General features: G+C 47.5%; 1 protein-coding gene across 1 annotated transcript; it reads left to right on the forward strand.

The window, feature by feature from the left end:
- Positions 1-1,147: 1,147 nt before the first annotated feature.
- Positions 1,148-6,035, forward strand: LOC130338922 (NADH-ubiquinone oxidoreductase chain 5-like). The gene is made up of 2 exons (XM_056554027.1): positions 1,148-5,910; positions 5,950-6,035. Exon 1 carries the CDS (start codon positions 4,557-4,559, stop codon positions 5,529-5,531), a length of 975 nt encoding a protein of 324 aa, XP_056410002.1. The 5' UTR covers positions 1,148-4,556; the 3' UTR covers positions 5,532-5,910; positions 5,950-6,035.
- Positions 6,036-24,360: the final 18,325 nt, after the last annotated feature.

A 24,360-nucleotide genomic window follows, 5' to 3' on the forward strand; every position in this document is an offset into this window, starting at 1 on the left:
AGCGGTATGATGTGGAGGATAGGACCTCAGCACTTATCCATGTCCTTTAGATGGGGAAAGTGGTCTCATTCCTATAGACGGGGGCAGTTTTGGCAAAATATCTTGTGGTCCCGCTCTGCACCCCCTACATCATGCTGTGGCCCCTGTGTGAATATCTTGGGTTCCTGCTATCATGCTCTGGCCCCTGTTTGAATACCTTGGGGGTTGGTTATTATGCTGTGGCCCCTGTGTGAATACCTTGGGGTTTGGTTATTATGCTGAGGCCCCTGTGTGAATATCCTGGGGCCGCCTATCATCCTGTGGCCCCTCTCTCTTTGCAGTGGACTCGGATGAGGCCTCGGTGTGCAGCCCGGCTCTCCTCAGCTCCTCCTCATCCCCGGGGGCCACCTCTTCCATGGTAAAGGACCCGGCCGGCACCCCCCCACCATCGCCCTCGGTCAGCAGCGGTCTGTCTAATGCCGGGTAAGACCCCCATCCTGGAATGTTCTAGGCCTCACAACCCCCCATCCCAGAATATTCTCAGCCTCACTACCCCCATCCTGGAATGTTCTCTTCCTCACTATCCCCCATCCTGGAATGTTCCTGGCCTCACTACCCCCCCCCCCCCCAATTCTGAAATGTTCTAGTCCTCACTACCCCCCATTCTGGAATGTTCTAGACCTCACTACCCTACCATCCCGGAATGTTCTAGGCCTCATTACCCATCCCCCATCCTGGAATGTTCTAGGCGTCACTACCCTACCATCCCGGAATGTTCTAGGCCTCATTACCCATCCCCCATCCTGGACTGTTCTAGGCCTCACTACCCCCCATCCTGGAATGTCCTAGGCTTCACTACATTACCATCCCGGAATGTTCTAGGCCTCACTACCCTACCATCCCTTTCCTGATTAGTCTTGGTCCCTTCTGTAGGACTCTATCTGCTGGGGTGGAAGTGATGGGTCTACAGGTGGACTACTGGCAATGGCAAGGGGGGTCCGACCGCCGGAAAGATGGAGACCGGAGGGACACTGCCACCAAAAACACAATGAGGAGCAACTTCCGCTCACTGCAGGTCAGCCGCCTGCCCCCGACCGGAGAGAGCAACCTACCCCTGTGTATGGCCATGACCATCGTCACCCAGGAGAAGAACAAGAAAGGTAAGTGCAGGCTCCGCCTCCATCACGTGGGGTCCACCACCCAAAAACATCAGGGACAATAGGGGAGATTTATCAAAACCTGTCCAGAGGAAAAGTAGCTGAGATGCCCATGACAACCAATCAGATCGCTGCTTTCATTTTTCACAGGCCTTTTCAGTAATGAAAGAACCGATCTGATTGGTTCCTATGGGCATCTCAGCTACTTCTCCTGCGAACGGGGTTTGATAACTCTCCCCCAATATATATACAGGTGATCAGTGAGCAAGTATAATGCGTGTTAGGGTGGGTTGTTCTGTGGGACCTACAGGTGATGATTGGGGACTGTTTTGGTTGGGTTCATTATTGTTGGCCGTATACTATAGACTTGATCCAGGGAATATATACTGTGCAGTAATAGTGCTGGTACTGTGTGGTGTCCCGGTACTGGACCTGGTCCCGTACCTTAGTCGTAGGTCCCCATAGTCAGATAGGGCTCTCTCGTGCTGATAGGGCTCTCTTGGTGGATTAACCCCTAGTGGCCTCCTAATGTCATTAAAATGTATATATTTAATATATTTTATTGTAGTGTAATTAATTTCATGTGTCTTAGGTCATGTGATATCTAATAATTCTGTTATGCTAAGGTTAAGGACCTTTGGGTCATGTGATAGGTCATGTGATGTACCATAATGCTTTGTACTAGGACTGACAGGTTTGGGGACCAATAAGCTTTGATCCCGCCCCTTCAGTATATAAGGGCGCTGTATCCAGTAATCGCTCTCTTTCCCTTGGGATCTCCAAGTAAGCAGATCTGTTATCGCAGTGACAAGACCATCTAGGCCCGAAGCCTCCACTTCAGCCGCATGCTACACCGTGAGTTAATCCAACTCCATCCTACAAATCCTACGTGACTACTGAACCTAAACATACCCCTAAATTCAGTGGAACAGCGTACAAAAGGAATCAAAGCTTATTTCCTACAAAGTCCCAGCCAACCTGTGAGGAGCCGAAATCCCGGTCCTCTTGTAAAGATTGTTGTTAATTGCATCCTGCATAAAATCTGCAGTAAAGTTATTTCAAGTTTATTATAATTCCGGCTGTGGACAATCCTTCATTCCTCCCTATCTTTCTTGGGACGGGTGGCGGTAGAACATATATAGCTAGAGGAAGCCTCCACCCTGGCGTCACGACAATCAAGAGTTAATTCTATACCCAGCAACACTACAATGCAACACCCCTGTTCAACCCTACACCCCCCAATCTACCACATAGCTTTTTTTGGCATCTTACAAACAGGATACGGGTGTGTGCCTACAGCTGTTGCCACCGTTAAAGTGTACTCCCCCATTAAGAACTGCGATTAATGTACTGTGAAAAGATTTCGCAAGCCGTGAATAACTGTGCGCACACAAGTGTACGGGACTGTGCTTATGTTACTGCGTGTGAAAAGTGCGCACGAAAAGTAAGGAGGGTGGCGAAAATTTATTTGCTGCGGAAATGTGTAAAGTACGGAGTGAAGCCATACTACAATCCTCTGGGCCATTCAGTACTGCATGGGTTAATTGTTTACTCGAAAAGCACGCGAAGAAAGCCTGCGCTGCTCCATAACTTGTCCCTGGGCGTGGCCATGAAGTACACCTGTCGCAGCCGAGAGGGAACTTAAATTTGTTGCTGTTGTTTGCCGGGGGACCGGAAGTCGGGGCTTGACTGAGGACGTCCTTCCGGTCGGTAGCCATTTTGGAGAAGCCCAATATAAAATCAGCACTGCAGAGCGACCTCTTCAGTCTGCACGAGGAAGAGGAGAGTACAGACATGGCGGAGAGCATGGTGGGAGTTCCAAGATGGTGCCTGAACAACGGAAAGCTACCGCAGCGCAACTTTTCCAGGACTTGGCCGACCGCCTGCAGCGGTTGTCGCTCAGCACTGAGGGGACCTGCGATCTACCTCCATTGCCCGATGACGACGACTGTCCGGCCACCCCGACAGGGGAATCTTCAGGGACTTCAAGAGCGGCATCACCAGTGAGACTGTCCCCTCACCATCGGACATGAGGGTCCTGGGCCGAGATCCCGACGGAGGAGTCTTCTGTGAGTACCACAGTCGAAGCCACATTTTCCTCCTCCTCCAGCCCAGAGCCAGAAGTCCCCCTGTCCCAGCTTACCCTGCCGAGTGCACGACCAGGCTCACCCCCTCTGCCCAAGTGGCTGTTTGGAAACCCTCATCCACTGGTCCCCACAGCACAAAGAGAGAGGGCCCGCAGGGAGGCCGAAATGGCAAAGATCATGGAGAGCTTGAAAGACCGTCATAGGGAGCTCTATGGGCCTAAATCTATCCATCTCCCTTACGAGGAAAGGGTTAAGCAACAGCAAGACACAAAACAGCTGGAGGCCCTTTATATTCGGATGTGGAACTACCCCCGAGAGGGTGAAGCACCACTAGAGCGCCACCACGCTACGGTGGTGACATTTGATCTTCCAGGGGATATGGTACCCTCCAGGATTGCAGGCACGGGGGTACCATCCTGGTGAATCGGAGGGCCATCCAGAGGAACTATCTGCCAAGGAAATACCATTCACTGGAAGAGGGAGAAATTGTGGAATATACCCCAGTGCAAAGTCAGCGGGGTGAGTGGGCTGCAGCAGTCACGAGGTCTAAAAACCCCACACAGCTCCCATTTACATATTTTCCCACTGATGACTGGGAGGCGGATCTTTTTGGACTGAGGCCGACAAGTTCTTCCCCTATTGCCTCCGGAGCCAAGACAAGTTTCAAGACCAGCGACAGGGATCTCCAGCATCAACCAAGGTCCAACCATGATGTCTCCATGTCTGCGAATGTGCCCAGGCCTACCCCCACTGAGGAGGTTTGACTTAAACTGCTGGCACCAACCTCTGTGCCTAGGCCTACTCCATACCCGGAGGTTTGGCCTTCCCACCAGGCACCTACAAAAATGCCGCGGCCTACTCCTACTAAGGAGGTTTGGCCGGATCAACCGGCACCAACGGTTGCACCCCAGACATCTACAGCAGCAGCCGTTAATTTCATGGTCAATGTGAACCCTTCTGTATCCCAATCTAGGCTCACCAATGTTGCCTGGGATACAACCATCAACCCTTTCAGGGGGTCCTCATCTCGTCCTGAACCCCATCCGGGCGAAGGGTGGGGCATCAGAAGGGGATTCAAGTGAAGCTTGCACTAATTGCGTTGGTTCAGTTTTTCCTTTTTCAGACTGTTCTGCAACATGTTCCAGCTGGTGCCTGGCAGGACTATGCCACAAAAGTTCTTGTTTTGCAATGAAATCGTCAGGTTTGTGCCTGGCGTATGGCCAAGAGACTCCTGGGCCTTAGGAGATTCGTAAGTGTGTGCCCGGCGTATGTGGTAGCCGTGTTTATGGACTCTTAGCATAGGTGGACTATTGATCCTTGTGCGACTGTTTACATGTATATCTATATATATATAAAACTCAACATGTGTATGTGTGTGTATGGGTATGTGTATATATGTGTGTGTGTATATATGTGTGTATGGGTATGTGTATATATATATGTGTGTGTGTGTATATATATGTGTGTATGTGTGTGTATATATGTGTGTGTGTATGGGTATGTGTATATATGTGTGTGTGTATATATGTGTGTATGGGTATGTGTATATATATGTGTATGTGTGTATGTGTGTGTATATATATATGTGTGTATGGGTATGTGTATATATATGTGTGTGAGTATATATATATGTGTATGTGTGTATGTGTGTGTATATATATATGTGTGTATGGGTATGTGTATATATATATGTGTGTGTGTGTATATATATGTGTGTATGTGTGTGTATATATGTGTGTGTATGGGTATGTGTATATATGTGTGTGTGTATGGGTATGTGTATATATGTGTGTGTGTATATATGTGTGTATGGGTATGTGTATATATATGTGTATGTGTGTATGTGTGTGTATATATATATGTGTGTATGGGTATGTGTATATATATGTGTGTATATGTATATGTGTGTGTATATATATATGTAGATGTGTGTGTATGTATATGTATGTGTATATATATGTGTGTGTGTGTATATATATATGTGTGTATGGGTATGTGTATATATATGTGTGTGTGTGTATATATATGTGTGTATGGGTATGTGTATATATATGTGTGTGTGTGTATATATATGTGTGTATATATATATGTGTGTATGGGTATGTGTATATATATATGTGTGTGTGTATATATATGTGTGTGTGTATATATATATGTGTGTATGGGTATGTGTATATATATGTGTGTGTGTGTATATATATGTGTGTGTGTATATATATGTGTGTGTATGTATATATGTATATGTGTGTGTATATATATATATATGTATATGTGTGTGTATGTTCCAGCATCACGTCCAAATGGCTAAAGATATTAACATGAAACTCGGTCACATGTTACTTATATCTCAACAACAAACATAGGATCGGGGATTTAACCCTTACTCACCCCCATTTGCCAGGGGCGGGGCTTATGTTTAAAGTCCTATACAAGTCTATGGGAAATATATATTACTGCATAACTTCCAAACGCCTGGAGATATTTCCATAATACTTGGTCACATGTTACTTATATGTCCACTTAAAATATAGGATAGTTAATTTAACCCTTAACTATCCCCATTTGTGAGGGTCGGGGTTTTTGTTTAAATTCCCAAGAAAATCAATGGGAAATGTATATTCTCACATAACTTCTGTACGATGGAGATATTTCAATACCTGGTCACATATTACAGGTCAGGATAGGAGGTCAGGATAGGAGAACGGGATTGGAGGTCGGGATATGAGGACGGGATATGAGGTCAAGATATGAAGATGGGAGGACGGGATAGGAGGTCGTGATAGGAGGTCGTGATAGGAGGACGGGATAGGAGGACGGGATAGGTGGACGGGATAGGAGGACGGGATAGGAGGACGGGATAGGTGGACGGGATAGGAGGACGGGATAGGAGGACGGGATAGGTGGACGGGATAGGAGGACGGGATAGGTGGACGGGATAGGAGAACGGGATAGGAGGTCGGGATAGGAGGTCGGGATAGGAGGTCGGGATAGGAGGACGGGATAGGTGGACGGGATAGGAGAACGGGATAGGAGGTCGGGATAGGAGGTCGGGATAGGAGGACGGGATAGGAGGTCGGGATAGGAGGACGGGATAGGAGGACGGGATAGGAGGACGGGATAGGAGGTTGGGATGTGGGGTTGGGATATGACAACAAGATATGAGGACGGGATAGGAGGTTGGGATGTGGGGTTGGGATATGACAACAAGATATGAGGACGGGATAGGAGGTCGGGATAGGAGGTCGGGATAGGAGGTCGGGATAGGAGGACGGGATAGGAGGTCAGGATAGGAGTTCGGGATATGACAACAAGATATGAGGACGGGATATGAAGACAAAAGTTTCCTCCTTTGTTTATTTTCCTCCCCAACAAGGATTAGGAAGGAAACACCGGGCAACGCCGAGTACTCAGCTAGTAAATCTCTAAAGTAATATATTGTGGTTTTGTGCAGCCAATTTGCTGCACCTGTAGTTTTTGTGTTCTTCAATAAAAGTGATGCTAAAAGGTAAACCCAATGTAAATGGCGATTGTACAGGAATTTCACCAATTCTTGTGGGTGTTGTCGTAGTTGGTTTTAGGTGCTCCTCTGGGAGTAACATTGATGTCACCCCTCACTAGCACCTTCAGGGAAACATTCCTCTAAGATAAAGACTAATCTCATATAGTTTCATGTACACATAGTACATTTCATAATTCTTCAGTGTACTTACCTCATGCTAAGTTCAGTACACATAATGCAAATAAATATCTCACATTTCCAAACTCAATAAAAAAGCTTTAGGGACTGTAACATGGGACTGTAACTTGTCATCACTCAGTTCCATCCCACTGTTTGGACACGAAATTTGTTCTTTTTCTTTCTTACGTGTCGTCCAGGCCGACTCCTCTTTAGTAAGGTTTGTGGTGTCCCGGTACTGGACCTGGTCCCGTACCTTAGTCGTAGGTCCCCATAGTTAGATAGGGCTTTCTCGTGCTGATAGGGCTCTCTTGGTGGATTAACCCCTAGTGGCCTCCTAATGTCATTAAAATGTATATATTTAATATATTTTATTATAGTGTAATTAATGTACAGGACCTTAGGTCATGTGATATCTAATAATTCTGTTATGCTAAGGTTAAGGACCTTTGGGTCATGTGATGTACCATAATGCTTTGTACTAGGACTGACAGGTTTGGGGACCAATAAGCTTTGATCCCGCCCCTTCAGTATATAAGGGCGCTGTATCCAGTAATCGCTCTCTTTCCCTTGGGATCTCCAAGTAAGCAGATCTGTTATCGCAGTGACAAGACCATCTAGGCCCGAAGCCTCCACTTCAGCCGCATGCTACACCGTGAGTTAATCCAACTCCATCCTACAAATCCTACGTGACTACTGAACCTAAACATACCCCTAAATTCAGTGGAACAGCGTACAAAAGGAATCAAAGCTTATTTCCTACAAAGTCCCAGCCAACCTGTGAGGAGCCGAAATCCCGGTCCTCTTGTAAAGATTGTTGTTAATTGCATCCTGCATAAAATCTGCAGCAAAGTTATTTCAAGTTTATTATAATTCCGGCTGTGGACAATCCTTTATTCCTCCCTATCTCTCTTGGGACGGGTTGCGGTAGAACATATATAGCTAGAGGAAGCCTCCACCCTGGCGTCACGACAATCAAGAGTTAATTCTATACCCAGCAACACTACATTGCAACACCTCTGTTCAACCCTACACCCCCCAATCTACCACAACTGTATCTGGGGGTGCACAGCTGCACATTGACACCTTTTGTATTAGGACTATTTTCTATTTTGTATACTATATGGTCCTGATTTTTGTGATTTACTGACCCCAGAATTTGTCACTTTTTTGGAAATAGGAATAAATTTTCCTGCCTCCTCTTTATGTCTTTTCTATATGTTGTGTGCATACAGCCCAAGAGAGAAGAGTTTGCTCTCTCTAACCAGTCCACCCAGTCATATTCTGTGCTGTCTTATGTGATTTTAATTGGGTGTTTTTTGTCTAAATGTGACATTAATAAAGTATATAATTTTTTACAGTATTTTGAGTAGGAGTTGTGTATGTATATACCGTACCATGTATACACGATTTAAACCATTCTATGTATACAATATATATATATATATATATATATATATATATATATATATATATATAGTAGTTAGGAGTAGCCGTATATATATATATATATATATATATATATATATATATATATGTTGTGACGATCCGTCTTGGGGATTAGCTCTGGGATCGTCCTGGACCACGCCACAGGATGCGTTTCTTCTCAATAAACCAGCAAACAAACGCTTATAATGCAAATCTGGCACCTTGCCAGTTTTATTAGACAGGTTGCAGGGAAAGAAATAAACATAAAGCAGGAACAAAACAAAATCCTAGACCGTCTGGTCACTGACTAAACAGATCAGCTTGTCCTGACTAACAACCGCTGAGCTTCCCTCAGCCGGTTAAACATATGTCCCCTGCAACCTTCTACTCACAATTCATGTCACTCTCTTTGAGCCCCTCATAGCTCGGGCTGTGTACTCCTCAGCAGCCTCTGTCTCTTCCCTACAGCCCACATGCTGTCTCCTAGGAAGAGCCCAGATTAGACTGAGTCTCTATCTCATATACACCTCCCTTCCCTCCTGCCTCATTACTTAAGAAGCAGGTGAGAGCTTCTGCAGGGTGAGCCAAGGAAATACACCCTTTCCTTGCCACACTGCCACATATCCCCCCCCCCCTTTGCTCAGACCACCGGGAAGGAGCACATGTATTTGAAAGGCAGAAACCATCTGCCTTTCCTTTCTCTTGGACAACTTTTGTCCCACAGTCTCTGAAGTCCTTGACTTTTTTCTTCTGGACTTTTACCAGCCACCAATTACAAGTCTCTCGGTCACACCTCTCCAGTACCAGGTTCTTCACCCTGGTGTGGGCAGGGTTCTTGAAATTAAGGAGTGAGAGGACCGATGCTTCTAACCTTTGTCTTCTTCTGGCTTGCCGGACCGCTGCCTCTGCTTCAGAGAATCTTTCGGCCTCAGTGGCTTCACCAACCACTGTCTTGTTCTCTGTAGCTTCAGAGGACTTCTGACACGGGTCCATCTCAGTTTCAACTTTAGAGGACTTCCCACCTGGTTTCACCTCACTCTTGACTTCAGTGGATTTCTCACATGGTTTCACCTCATCCCTTCCAGCTTTCTCTTCAGGGGCACCAGCTTCCTCAGGTTTGGCTTCAGAGTCTTTGGCTCTTTCAGGTTCTTGTGTAGAATCAGCTTCTACTACTGCAGCTTCTTCAGGCTTACTCTTCTCTTCACCTGTAGCTTCAGTTGTGCCATTCTCTTTACTCACAGCTTTTGAGGTTGACTCTGGTTTAGCTTCTGCTTCAGAGGATTTCTCTGCATCAGCATTACCTTCAGAATTTTTGGTGTGCTCAGGTTCAGAGGATTTCCCACCTCTCTTCTTCTTAGTCTCCACTTCAGAGGATTTCCCACCAGGTTTCAGCTCAGTCCTAGCTTCAGGGGACTTCTTACAGGACTTCACCTCAATCTTAGCTTTAGAGGACTTTTTGGCATTCAGAGAAAGCATCCCTGTATCCCGTAACTTCCGCCCCAGAAGCCTTTCTTGAGCCAATTCCGCCATATCTTGGTCTCTGCTCTCTTTTAGGACTTCCTGGTCCTCTTCCTTTTTCTCACATTTTCGCAGCTTACACTGGAGCTTAGCGGACTTCATCCTCTCACTGTCAAGTAACTCTGTCAAGTCCCTGACAGTATCTTCCGAAGACACCAATTGTTTCCTCAATTGTTCATTGTCCGCCAGCACAGCCACCTGCTCGTAGAGTTGCGCTCCCAGCAAAACCAAGGCAGCTACGTGGGACCTTCTGCGCGTTTTGTTCTGCGCTTCCAGGCTCTTTTAATATCTTCATGTCATCATCCAGCTTTATATATCTCAGCTGCTCACTCTTGAGTTGTGCGGAGATCATCTTCTCACTGTCCAGCAACTGTTTCTTGGTCTTCTCTAACTCATTGATAGATTTTCCACTCTCACCAATCTGTTGAGATAGATCTGAGATCTCCTGTTGCAAGTTCTTGTTTTCATGTTGCAGAGTCTCAACTTGTTCCAGGGCCTCCTCATACTGCTCACGGAGCAAGACATTGTCATGACGAGCAGATTGAAGAGCATGTGCAAGGGCATTCTTCACCTTGACTTCCTCCTCAAGTTGTCTCTTAGCTTTAGAGAAACTCTCCAGATTGCTGGCAAGATCTTCAGCTTCCATCTTCATTTCATTCTTCTCTTTTTCTATGTTTTCCATGGCTACCAGGCTAGCCTTGTGATCACTCTGCAGAGCCTGATGTGCACCATGTAGAAGACTCACTTCTTCTTCCTGGAATGACATCCGCTTGGCCAGACTCTGCACTTCACTCTCCTTGCTGGTCACAAGACCCTGGGAGCGGGACAGTTCATCCTGCAGAGCCACAAACTCACTTCTGTGGTGCTCCATTATTTTTTCCAGCTGAAGCTTCGCTTCTTGCTCTTTCTTAAAGTCAGCAAGTGATTTGTCCCTCTCCTCTGGATGTACCTCTTTTTCTTTCTCCAACAACTTCACAGAAACCATCTGCAGGGTTTCTTCCAGATTCTGGATCTGCTCCAGTTTTTTTCCAAGGCCAGCTCGTCTTTTCCGAGACCTTTTACTGACAGCGGTCTCCTCAATCTCGCTGTTAGACCTTGAGACATCCTCTGGTCCTCTGTCAGACACTCGACCCAGCTCTTCTCCATCTCTAGATGAAGTCTCCCCCTTTTTCGGGGTTGCGGCCACTTGTGCCTCATTATTATCATCCACAACAGGTGCCACTGACACCTGGCACTCTTCCTCTCCCACCACGTTGGCAACTCTGGAGACTCTCGCTAAACACTCCCGTCGGACCGGCAATCCCTTGGCGGTAAGTTTGTTGCCCCTAGCAACAACTTCAATGGCTCTTGGCACCAGCGAGTCAGGGAGATTCCTGATCAATTCCTCTGAACTGTCTCTCGGCTTCTTGGCAGACTTTTCTTTTGTCTTGTCACAGTCTCCTTCACTTAGGACTCTGTCTGTGACCGTAAGCGCAGCTCCCAGCTCCACTGGTACTCTGTTCCGGAGTTTTGGTTTTTCCACAGCCATCTCTGGAGCTTCTTTTCCAGTCACCTCTTTAACTTGACTCACGGACTGTTCTTCAGCTCCCCTAGTCGTCTGGCAGACTCCCACCTGACATATACCTAGGGTCTGCTGACACTCCCCCCTGACATATACCTAGGGTCTGCTGACACTCCCACCTGACATATACCTAGGGTCTGCCGACACTCCCACCTGACATATACCTAGGGTCTGCTGACACTCCCACCTGAGATATACCTAGGGTCTGCTGACACTCCCACCTGACATATACCTAGGGTCTGCTGACACTCCCACCTGAGATATACCTAGGGTCTGCTGACACTCCCACCTGACATATACCTAGGGTCTGCCGACACTCCCACCTGACATATACCTAGGGTCTGCTGACACTCCCACCTGACATATACCTAGGGTCTGCTGACACTCCCTGTCCTCAGCTGAGTTACTGTCCCCTGCTATGTGGTGAAAACCAAGTGTTGTGAGCCTATCAGGTGTTCCTGCTCTAGTCACCTGACTATCTTCCCACAACTGCTGAAAAAACGGAAAATCCTTCCCCAGCACAACTTCATACTCTAAGGTAGGCTCTATTGCAACCTTGTGACTTATGGTACCATAGGGAGTAGAAATACACACATTAACTGTTTTATAACCCCAAATACCGGCCTGTATAGACACTATAGTGGGGTCCGGCTTTCTGCAGCTGGTCTTTACCAGACTTATTATACATTTTGGATCTAACAAAACCGTCATCTTTTTACCTTCTATTTCCAGCTCACACAGGTTTCTTTTGTCCTGCGAGAGGTGGGAATAGAACTCTTTACATCAGAACACATTAACATAAGTGTTTCAAGAAAAACATTATCAGCCTGCATGGGTTCACAATATACAGCCCCATTCACACAGTCCAGTAGAGACCCCCAGTCCTCACTACTTCCGGAACCTTTGGTTGCGAACTCTCAGGTGCACTCTCCTCATCCCACAGCTGCCAGAAATACGGAAAGTCTCTGCCCAGTACAATTTCCACTGTAAGTTCGGCACATACCTCCATTATATGGTTCACTGTCCCAAAACATGTATCAAAGGTAATTTGAACAGTCTTACCGGGCTCCGGGCGGGACTTCACAAAGGGAATTATTTCTGGCATAATCCGAGATACAGTCTGGCAACAATCCAAGTCCACCCACAGTGGTATTCCGCCCACCGACAACTCACGGGACCTCGGCTTCGTCTTGGCGACCACAGCTTGTGGCCCACGTTGGTTGCTCCCAGCAACGGCCTTTCGAGGTTGTCCCATTTTCTTGAAAAAAATTCTCGGTCCTTTGCCCCTAGCAACGCTCCTCCACAGACACCAAACTGTGCTTGAACTCCTCTGCTGGGCTCCTCTCCAACTCGCTTGTTGGTTGCCCTTGGCAACAGGTTGCCCTTAGCAACGGCGTGCCCGCATCCTCCACCAAAATGTGACGATCCGTCTTGGGGATTAGCTCTGGGATCGTCCTGGACCACGCCACAGGATGCGTTTCTTCTCAAAAAACCAGCAAACGCTTATAATGCAAATCTGGCACCTTGCCAGTTTTATTAGACAAGTTGCAGGGAAAGAAATAAACAAAAAGCAGGAACAAAACAAAATCCTAGACCGTCTGGTCACTGACTAAACAGATCAGCTTGTCCTGACTAACAACCGCTGAGCTTCCCTCAGCCAGTTAAACATATGTCCCCTGCAACCTTCTACTCACAATTCATGTCACTCTCTTTGAGCCCCTCATAGCTCGGGCTGTGTACTCCTCAGCAGCCTCTGTCTCTTCCCTACAGCCCACATGCTGTCTCCTAGGAAGAGCCCAGATTAGACTGAGTCTCCATCTCATATACACCTCCCTTCCCTCCTGCCTCATTACTTAAGAAGCAGGTGAGAGCTTCTGCAGGGTGAGCCAAAGAAATACACCCTTTCCTTGCCACACTGCCACAATAAATATATATATATATATATATATATATATAGCAGTTAGGAGTAGCAGTATATATATATATATATATATATATATATAGCAGTTAGGAGTAGCAGTAATATATATAAATAGTAGTTAGGAGCAGCCGTATTAGTCCAGTGATGCACAATCATGTGTAGTTGCAGAATCCTGTAATGACCTTTTTATTGGACTAACAAGATTTTGTAGAGAAGCTTTCGGGATTCCTCCCTTTATCAAGTCATAAGCATTTCTGAGCTCACAAGGAGAAAACACAGGTTCTATCTCACAGAATATGCAGGGGTTAAAACAACATATGTGGAGAATGGACATTAAGTTGGGCCATAAATTGTATATTAATAGGACGATAGATGCAGATAAGGATGAGGGGGGGAGGGGAGAATGGTGGTTACGCTCCTCTGTCCAGCGTAACCACTATTCTCACCTCTCCCCCCCCCCCCCCCTCATCCTTATCTGTATCTATCCTCCTATTAATATACAATTTATGGCCCAACTTAATGTCCATCCTCCACATATGTTGTTTTAACCCCTGCATATTCTGTGAGATAGAACCTGTGTTTTCTCCTTGTGAGCTCAGAAATGCTTATGACTTGATAAAGGGAGGAATCCCGAAAGCTTCTCTACAAAATCTTATTAGTCCAATAAAAAGGTCATTACAGGATTCTGCAACTACACATGATTTTGCTTTTTATATATATATCTCAACCATACCATGTATACACTATATATGTAAAGGGACCAGTATTTTCCTCAGGGAGAGGCACTGCTTCCGGTGTAAAACAGAGAGTCAAAAAGGCCATTAGAACTCCGTGGGCTTTCTGGGTAAGAAGCATGCAGAGTTTCTCATCACACCACCATATAAGGTAGCGTGCCCTCTGTTCAGCTGTGGTTACAAAGTCTCAGAAGCTGATTGGGATTTTTGTCAAGTCAGAATTCTCCCCAAAAGAGAAGAGGCCCCATCTGCAGACAGCTGTTTCGGGGGTGCTTTTTTTTAAATTTAATCTAAGAGCCGAGGAACGTGCTCTCGAATCACCGAAAGTGCAAGAAAAAGTGCCAACGTGTTACACTAAAAAAAACGTGCACAAAGGATGCGGTCTATTGCAAGCCCTTCTCCGATAGGAGAGAGGCCCCCAACAAACCTTACCCTTCGCCTCCGGACCACAAGGTACCTGCGAGGTTCCATGTCCCTTTTCGCCAAAGCTACTAAGGGACCACCAATGCTCCCAGCATCCCCCTTGGCGTTAGCCAAGGTATCTTCCCGCAGAGCTGTAAACAGTCGGTAGACCGCCAGGAGGGACACCCAGAAGGGCTACCGCATCCTGACAAATCCTGAGGACACAACACGCAAAAAGTGACAAAAATAAATAAATAAGTGAATGTGCGCAGATATACCTCCCGGACATCCGGACGGATCTATAAAAATGTCTCTGATCCTAGCCAGAAGGGAATGAAGAGGTGAAGAGATCATGGTGCCCGTGCTTCCAGTGAGTCCATCCTCCCAGTGAGTTTCAGTCATCAGATCCTTTCACATTTCTTTTTATATGAATAGTTTTCTATATTTTTTCTTACCATTGTGACTTTTATTAATTTTAGTATGTTAACCATACTTTGTTCTGTTTTTTTGTTTTTTCTTGGAAATCGTCACTAACTTCCTATGGGTGGGATTTATCCTATGGGTGGGATTTATCCTGTGGGTGGGATTTATCCTGTGGGTGGGATTTATCCTGTGGGTGGGATTTATTCCCCTATGTAAGGCTTTTCCTTCATTCTGTCTCTTTTGAGCCTGCAGCTACAGGGTTTTCCTCCCTGCACCTTCTCTGTGCATTGCTTTGCTATTGAAGCCTGTGCCTTTCTGCTTTGTGGTGTCTCAATCACCCCCCCCCCCCCCCCCTTTCCTTCTTTCTGGAAAAAAAAAAAAATGTCTTTTTGTTAGATGTCTTCCAGAGATTCCAGTGGGGCTCCACACAAGTCTTTGGAAAAAACCCGGCAGAAAGTGCAATATTCCTCTTCCTGATGACATCGACTTCACCACCTGCGGAGCCTGTCGCCCACCACCTCCTCTGCCTTCCTTGGGTGAACCCAATATTAGGGACATGTATGTCTGGGTCAAAGATTTTGTCACGGGATCCATTAAGGATCTTAAGGACTCTCTTAGTATTCCTAAGAAGCGCCCACGCTGTAGTCATCCCTTCCCCGCTCCTATGGAGGTCGATGATGAGAAGATTCCTGTTCCCGTTCCTCTGAAGATGAAGAGATGGTGGATGTTTCCAGATATTATTTTCCTCAGGAAAAATCCCAGAAGTTGATTAGATTTGTGCAGGCTGAGAGGCAAGTCCTAAACCTGATGCTCCTTCCACGACTAAAGCGCTTAGAGCCTTTCAGATGGAGGACATTCTCTCTGCTTTAATGTCGGCAGAATGGGAGAGACCGGAGAAAGCTCCGATTACCTCTAAGAGATATAAAATGATGTTTCCCATTGAGGAGTCTCAGTCCAGACCTTGGGCCAATCCACCTAGGGTAGATATGGCTATCGCCAAAATGTCTAAACGTACCATTATTCCTACAGAAGATGGTTCTAATCTAAGTGATCCTATAGATTGTCGGATGGGGGTGGCTTTTAAGCGAACCAATATTTCTGGCTCTAGTAAGAGCTCGGTAGCCATTGCTTCCAGTAAGGTGGCCTTGTCCCTGAGAAAGTGGTTGAATAACCTACAAGAGAATATCAGTTCTGGGGTTGCTAGAGAAGATCTTCTGTCTTCCTTTGGGAAAATCAATTTGGCAGTGGATTTCCTATGTGACGCCTCTTCACAGCAGCTAAAATTTGGCACTAAGAATCATGGCCCTATCTACAACGGGCAGAAGGACGCTTTGGCTGCGACCCTGACTGGGTGACAGGTCTTCTAAATTTCAGCTTTGCAACATTAAGTATTTACCCAGAAAGCTTTTTGGCCCTGAACTGGACTCTATTATGGAAGAGCTTTCTGACAGGAAGGGTAAATCCTTAGCCTTAACTCCGTCCTCCTCTAAAAGATATACTCAGAGGAATTCTCCTCCAAGTAGGAGAAATAGACAGAACCGCTGCTCTAGTCGTGGCAGGGGGTAGAGGACCTCCAGAAGAGGAAATCAAGCTAAAGGTGCTTCTGAACAGAATAAGCAGAGCTTTTGACTGGGTCGATACTCCAGTTGGCGGCCACCTATCCTTGTTTTTTCCTGCATGGGCACAGAGGATAAAGGATCATTGGGTTCTCCAAATAATAGAGAGAGGTTATTCTCTTCCCCTTTTTGTTCTTCCTCAAGAAAAATTTCTTGTGTCCACCATTTTGCAGGAACCAAAGCAGGTTTTGTTAGAAAGCTTGATTCTAGAGCTTATTTCTTTGGCCGCGCTTGAGCCTGTTCCTCCATCAGAAGAAGGCAAAGGCCTATACTCACCGGTTTTCCTTGTACCCAAGCCTACAGGGAAACATCGCCTTATAATCGACTTAAGGTATTTGAACCGCCACTTTCTAAAAAGAAAGTTCAAGCTGGAAACCATAAGAACCATCAAGCTTCTACTTTCCAAGGGAGAGTTTATGGCATCTCTAGATCTGAAAGACGCATACTTCCACATCCCTATTTATCCAGAACACAGGAGATTTCTAAGAAATGCAGTGAGAATCCGAGGGATTCTTTTTCATCTTCAGTTCAAAATCCTTTCATTCGGGATCACATCAGCCCCCTTTGTGTTCACCAAAGTGGTATCCTCCATGTTGGCGGTTCTCAGATTGTCAGGGATAAGAGTTATCCCATATCTGGATGACTGGCTGTTAATAGCCAGCTCAGAGTCAATACTTCTGGACCATGTCAGATTAACTTTAGACTTACTCCAGAGATGGGATTGGTTGGTCAACTGGTAGAAATCAGATTTTACCCCAACAACAACCAAGGAATTTCTAGGCTGCATCATCAACTCAACAGAGATGAAGCTGTACCTAAGAGGATACTGCTTCCTCAGAACACCTCGCAAAGTCTCTCTCAGGACCCTGATGAGCTTCCTGGGTCTTCTGTCCTCTGCAACAGAAGCTGTACCTTGGGCCCTGTGGCATCTAAGGCCCCTTCAGTCGGAAATCCCGCGCCCCTGGAACCGGTCACTTTCGGACTTGGACTCTCTCCACATTCTCTCATCCAGCACCAGACAATCTCTCCATTGGTGGGCCGAAGATGGGATGCCTCTAATTGATCCATCCTGGACAATTACTACAGATGCCTCCGGTTCAGTATGTGGCGCCCACATGTTGGATGTCACGATTTCCGGGGATTGGAATCCGGAGGAACTGGCTCTTTCTTCCAACACAAAAGAGTTGAGAGCCATATTTTATACTCTGAAGCATTTCAAACCTCTCCTCTTGAGGTAGGCAGTCCGGATCAAGTAGGACAACATGGCCTTGGTTTTCTATATCAACAAACATGGAGGTACCAGATCCAGTTCACTTCTTCAGGAAGTGGGAAAGATCTTCAACTGGGTGGAATCCAAGATAACGAGGTTATCCGCTGTCCACATCCACAGCAGACAGATCACAGTTCTGGGGGAATGGTCTCTGTGTCCAGAGATCTTTCAGCAGATTTGTCACTGCTGGGGACTTCCAGAGATCGACTTGATGGCGACCAAATACAACACCAAACTAATTCACTTTTGCTCCCTTTACTTAGAGGATCAGCCATTGGCGGTGGATGCCATGTCTATCCCATGGAACTTCAATCTAGCCTACATCTTTTCGCCGACTTTAATGATACTGAGTGTATTAATGAAAGTCAAACAGGATCAGGCCTCTGTGATAGCGGTAATCCCGTTTTGGCCCAAGAGATCCTGGTTCTCTCAGCTCATGATAATAAGCAGAGGTGCGTTCTGGAAACTCCCTCTGAGGCAGAACCTGGTGTCCCAGGGAACTCGGCTCTGCCACAACCTGGCGTCTCTCAACCTGATGGCTTGGAGGTTGATAGGTCCATACTAAAAGCCAAGGGCCTCTCGGACCGCATATTAAATACACTATCCCACTCCAGGAGTGAAGCTACCAATGTGTCAGAAATATCTTCCTCAGTTGGGGTGCGGCCAAGCAGATTAATGCCACTATTCCTACAACTGCTTAGATTTTAGCAGGATGACCATCTCCCAATACTCTTAAAGTACAGATTTCTGCGATGTCTGCCTTTCTAGGACAAAGACTGTTCCGGGTTCTTGAAGTCAAGAATTTTGTTAAAGCCATCACCAGGCTACGTCCTAAGATTGTCAGGCACGTCTCTACGTGGGATCTAGGCCTAGTCCTAAACATCTTTGTTTTCCCCCCTTTAAGCCTCTACAGGCAGTGGACCTAAAATATCTTTCCATGAAAGTGTCTTTTCTTACAACAGTAACGAGAGTTGGGAGCTCCCGGCCTTTGCTTCATTTGAGACTTACACAATTTTTTTGTCGGATAAAATATTATTAAGATTCTTACCTAATTTTTCTCCCTTCCTTTTCTAACCGTAATCAGTTAATCTGTTTACCTCGGTATATTCCGGATTCCTCGTCTGGAGAAGAGAACCATGGGAATAATCTGTTTACCTCGGTATATTCCGGATTCCTCATCTGGAGAAGAGAACCATGGGAATGATCTGTTTACCTCGGTATATTCCGGATTCCTCATCTGGAGAAGAGAACCATGGGAATGATCTGTTTACCTCGGTATATTCCGGATTCCTCGTCTGGAGAAGAGAACCATGGGAATGATCTGTTTACCTCGGTATATTCCGGATTCCTCGTCTGGAGAAGAGAACCATGGGAATAATCTGTTTACCTCGGTATATTCCGGATTCCTCATCTGGAGAAGAGAACCATGGGAATAATCTGTTTACCTCGGTATATTCCGGATTCCTCATCTGGAGAAGAGAACCATGGGAATGATCTGTTTACCTCGGTATATTCCGGATTCCTCGTCTGGAGAAGAGAACCATGGGAATAATCTGTTTACCTCGGTATATTCCGGATTCCTCATCTGGAGAAGAGAACCATGGGAATGATCTGTTTACCTCGGTATATTCCGGATTCCTCGTCTGGAGAAGAGAACCATGGGAATGATCTGTTTACCTCGGTATATTCCGGATTCCTCGTCTGGAGAAGAGAACCATGGGAATGATCTGTTTACCTCGGTATATTCCGGATTCCTCGTCTGGAGAAGAGAACCATGGGAATGATCTGTTTACCTCGGTATATTCCGGATTCCTCGTCTGGAGAAGAGAACCATGGGAATAATCTGTTTACCTCGGTATATTCCGGATTCCTCATCTGGAGAAGAGAACCATGGGAATGATCTGTTTACCTCGGTATATTCCGGATTCCTCATCTGGAGAAGAGAACCATGGGAATGATCTGTTTACCTCGGTATATTCCGGATTCCTCGTCTGGAGAAGAGAACCATGGGAATGATCTGTTTACCTCGGTATATTCCGGATTCCTCGTCTGGAGAAGAGAACCATGGGAATAATCTGTTTACCTCGGTATATTCCGGATTCCTCATCTGGAGAAGAGAACCATGGGAATAATCTGTTTACCTCGGTATATTCCGGATTCCTCATCTGGAGAAGAGAACCAAGGGAATGATCTGTTTACCTCGGTATATTCCGGATTCCTCGTCTGGAGAAGAGAACCATGGGAATAATCTGTTTACCTCGGTATATTCCGGATTCCTCATCTGGAGAAGAGAACCATGGGAATGATCTGTTTACCTCGGTATATTCCGGATTCCTCGTCTGGAGAAGAGAACCATGGGAATGATCTGTTTACCTCGGTATATTCCGGATTCCTCGTCTGGAGAAGAGAACCATGGGAATAATCTGGATCTTGTCAGAGCTCTCCATATCTACATTGACAGAACCAGTTCCTTCAGGAAGGATGAAAATCTCTTCATCCTGTATCACGGCTCACATAGGGTTAAGACACCCTCCAAGACGACTATAGCGCGATGGACATGTGATCGCATCCAGGACTCTTACCATGGGGCCAATGTGCTGCCTCCTGAGTTCACTCAACCAGAGCCTTATCCACTTCTAGAGCTGAGCGAGGATCGGTACCTATAGATCACATCTGCCTCTTGGAGCACTCGGTTAACCCTTTCTAAACATTATAAGTCAGATAACGTGTCTTCTGATCATTTCCCTTTGGTCAGATCTGTTATTTATTCTGCTAACATGTAATCCCACCTTGTTATGTGATGTAAATCCCCATTATTGTGCTGCTGAGCAGACGACAGGGACACTCTCGTTATACTAACACTCTCTTCATCCCCACACTCTCGTTATACTAACACTCTCTTCATCCCCACACTCTCATCCCGACACTCTCGTTATACTAACACTCTCTTCATCCCCACACTCTCGTTATACTAACACTCTCTTCATCCCGACACTCTCATCCCGACACTCTCGTTATACTAACACTCTCTTCATCCCCACACTCTCGTTATACTAACACTCTCTTCATCCCCACACTCTCGTTATACTAACACTCTCTTCATCCCGACACTCTCATCCCGACACTCTCGTTATACTAACACTCTCTTCATCCCCACACTCTCTTCATCCCCACACTCTCGTTATACTAACACTCTCTTCATCCCGACACTCTCGTTATACTGACACTCTCTTCATCCCGACACTCTCATCCCGACACTCTCGTTATACTAACACGCTCTTCATCCCGACACTCTCATCCCCACACTCTCGTTATACTAACACACTCATCATCCCCACACTCTCGTTATACTAACACTCTCTTCATCCCGACACTCTCATCCCCACACTCTCGTTATACTAACACTCTCTTCATCCCGACACTCTCATCCCGACACTCTCATTATACTAACAAACTCATCATCCCCACAATCTCGTTATACTAACACTCTCTTCATCCCGACACTCTCATCCCCACACTCTCGTTATACTAACACTCTCTTCATCCCGACACTCTCATCCCCACACTCTCGTTATACTAACAAACTCATCATCCCGACACTCTCGTTATACTAACACTCTCTTCATCCCGACACTCTCTTCATCCCCACACTCTCGTTATACTAACACTCTCTTCATCCCGACACTCTCATCCCCACACTCTCGTTATACTAACACTCTCTTCATCCCGACACTCTCTTCATCCCCACACTCTCGTTATACTAACACTCTCTTCATCCCGACACTCTCATCCCCACACTCTCGTTATACTAACACACTCATCATCCCGACACTCTCGTTATACTAACACTCTCTTCATCCCGACACTCTCTTCATCCCCACACTCTCGTTATACTAACACTCTCTTCATCCCGATACTCTCATCCCCACACTCTCGTTATACTAACGCACTCATCATCCCGACACACTCGTTATAGTAACACTCTCTTCATCCCGACACTCTCTTCATCCCCACACTCTCGTTATACTAACACACTCATCATCCCCACACTCTCGTTATACTAACACTCTCTTCATCCCGACAATCTCGTTATACTAACACTCTGTTCATCCCGACACTCTTGTTATACTAACACTCTCTTCATCCCGACACTTTCATCCCCACACTCTCGTTATACTAACACTCTCTTCATCCCGACACTCTCATCCCCACACTCTCGTTATACTAACAAACTCATCATCCCGACACTCTCGTTATACTAACACTCTCTTCATCCCGACACTCTCTTCATCCCCACACTCTCGTTATACTAACACTCTCTTCATCCCGACACTCTCATCCCCACACTCTCGTTATACTAACACTCTCTTCATCCCGACACTCTCTTCATCCCCACACTCTCGTTATACTAACACTCTCTTCATCCCGACACTCTCATCCCCACACTCTCGTTATACTAACACACTCATCATCCCGACACTCTCGTTATACTAACACTCTCTTCATCCCGACACTCTCTTCATCCCCACACTCTCGTTATACTAACACTCTCTTCATCCCGATACTCTCATCCCCACACTCTCGTTATACTAACGCACTCATCATCCCGACACACTCGTTATAGTAACACTCTCTTCATCCCGACACTCTCTTCATCCCCACACTCTCGTTATACTAACACACTCATCATCCCCACACTCTCGTTATACTAACACTCTGTTCATCCCGACACTCTTGTTATACTAACACTCTCTTCATCCCGACACTCTCGTTATACTAACACTCTCTTCATCCCGACACTCTCGTTATACTAACACTCTCTTTGTCTGCTCCTTCCTAGTCATGTTCCTAAGTAAGAAGCCGAAGGAGAAGGAGGCGGAGTCCCGTAGTCAGGTGATCGAGGGGATCAGTCGTCTTATCTGCACTGCCAAGAACCAGAACACCATGCTGCGAGGTAAGTGCTCAGTGTGAACCGGCCTCAGAATCCCCACCGACACCCCGGGCCTGAGCCTCCAGCGACACACAGGGCCTGTGCCTCCCCCGACACCCCGGGCCTGAGCCTCCCCCGACACCCCGGGCCTGAGCCTCCCCCGACACCCCGGGCCTGAGCCTCCCCCGACACACAGGGCCTGTGCCTCCCCCGACACCCCGGGCCTGAGCCTCCCCCGACACCCCGGGCCTGAGCCTCCCCCGACACACAGGGCCTGAGCCTCCCCCGACACCCCGGGCCTGACCCTCCCCCGACACCCCGGGCCTGACCCTCCCCCGACACCCCGGGCCTGAGCCTCCCCCGACACACAGGGCCTGTGCCTCCCCCGACACCCCGGGCCTGAGCCTCCCCCGACACCCCGGGCCTGAGCCTCCCCCGACACACAGGGCCTGTGCCTCCCCCGACACCCCGGGCCTGACCCTCCCCCGACACCCCGGGCCTGACCCTCCCCCGACACCCCGGGCCTGAGCCTCCCCCGACACACAGGGCCTGAGCCTCCCCCGACACCCCGGGCCTGACCCTCCCCCGACACCCCGGGCCTGACCCTCCCCCGACACCCCGGGCCTGAGCCTCCCCCGAAACACAGGGCCTGTGCCTCCCCCGACACCCCGGGCCTGTGCCTCCCCCGACACCCCGGGCCTGACCCTCCCCCCGACACACAGGGCCTGTGCCTCCCCCGACACCCCGGGCCTGAGCCTCCCCCGACACCCCGGGCCTGAGCCTCCCCCGACACACAGGGCCTGTGCCTCCCCCGACACCCCGGGCCTGACCCTCCCCCGACACCCCGGGCCTGACCCTCCCCCGACACCCCGGGCCTGAGCCTCCCCCGACACACAGGGCCTGTGCCTCCCCCGACACACAGGGCCTGTGCCTCCCCCGACACCCCGGGCCTGAGCCTCCCCCCGACACACAGGGCCTGTGCCTCCCCCGACACACAGGGCCTGAGCCCCCCCCCCCCGACACACAGGGCCTGTGCCTCCCCCGACACCCTGGGCCTGAGCCTCCCCCGACACACAGGGCCTGTGCCTCCATCGACACCACCCATCATCCTCACATACTCCCATCATCCTCACATATCCCCATCACCCTCACACACTCTCTATTTCCTCAGATACTCCCATCATCCTCAGATACTCCCATCATCCTCACACTCTATATCCTCAGATACTCCCATCATCCTCACACTCTATATCCTCAGATACTCCCATCATCCTCACACTCTATATCCTCAGATACTCCCATCATCCTCACACTCTATATCCTCAGATACTCCCATCATCCTCACACTCTATATCCTCAGATACTCCCATCATCCTCACATACTCCTATCATCCTCACATACTCCCATCATCCTCACATACTCCTATCATCCTCACATACTCCCATCATCCTCAGATACTCCTATCATCCTCACATACTCCCATCATCCTCAGATACTCCTATCATCCTCACATACTCCCATCATCCTCACATACTCCCATCATCCTCACATACTCCTATCATCCTCACATACTCCTATCATCCTCACATACTCCCATCATCCTCACATATCCCCATCACCCTCACACACTCTCTATTTCCTCAGATACTCCCATCAT

Source organism: Hyla sarda, unplaced genomic scaffold (assembly GCF_029499605.1).
Source record: "Hyla sarda isolate aHylSar1 unplaced genomic scaffold, aHylSar1.hap1 scaffold_532, whole genome shotgun sequence".
NCBI classification, from domain to species: domain Eukaryota; kingdom Metazoa; phylum Chordata; class Amphibia; order Anura; family Hylidae; genus Hyla; species Hyla sarda.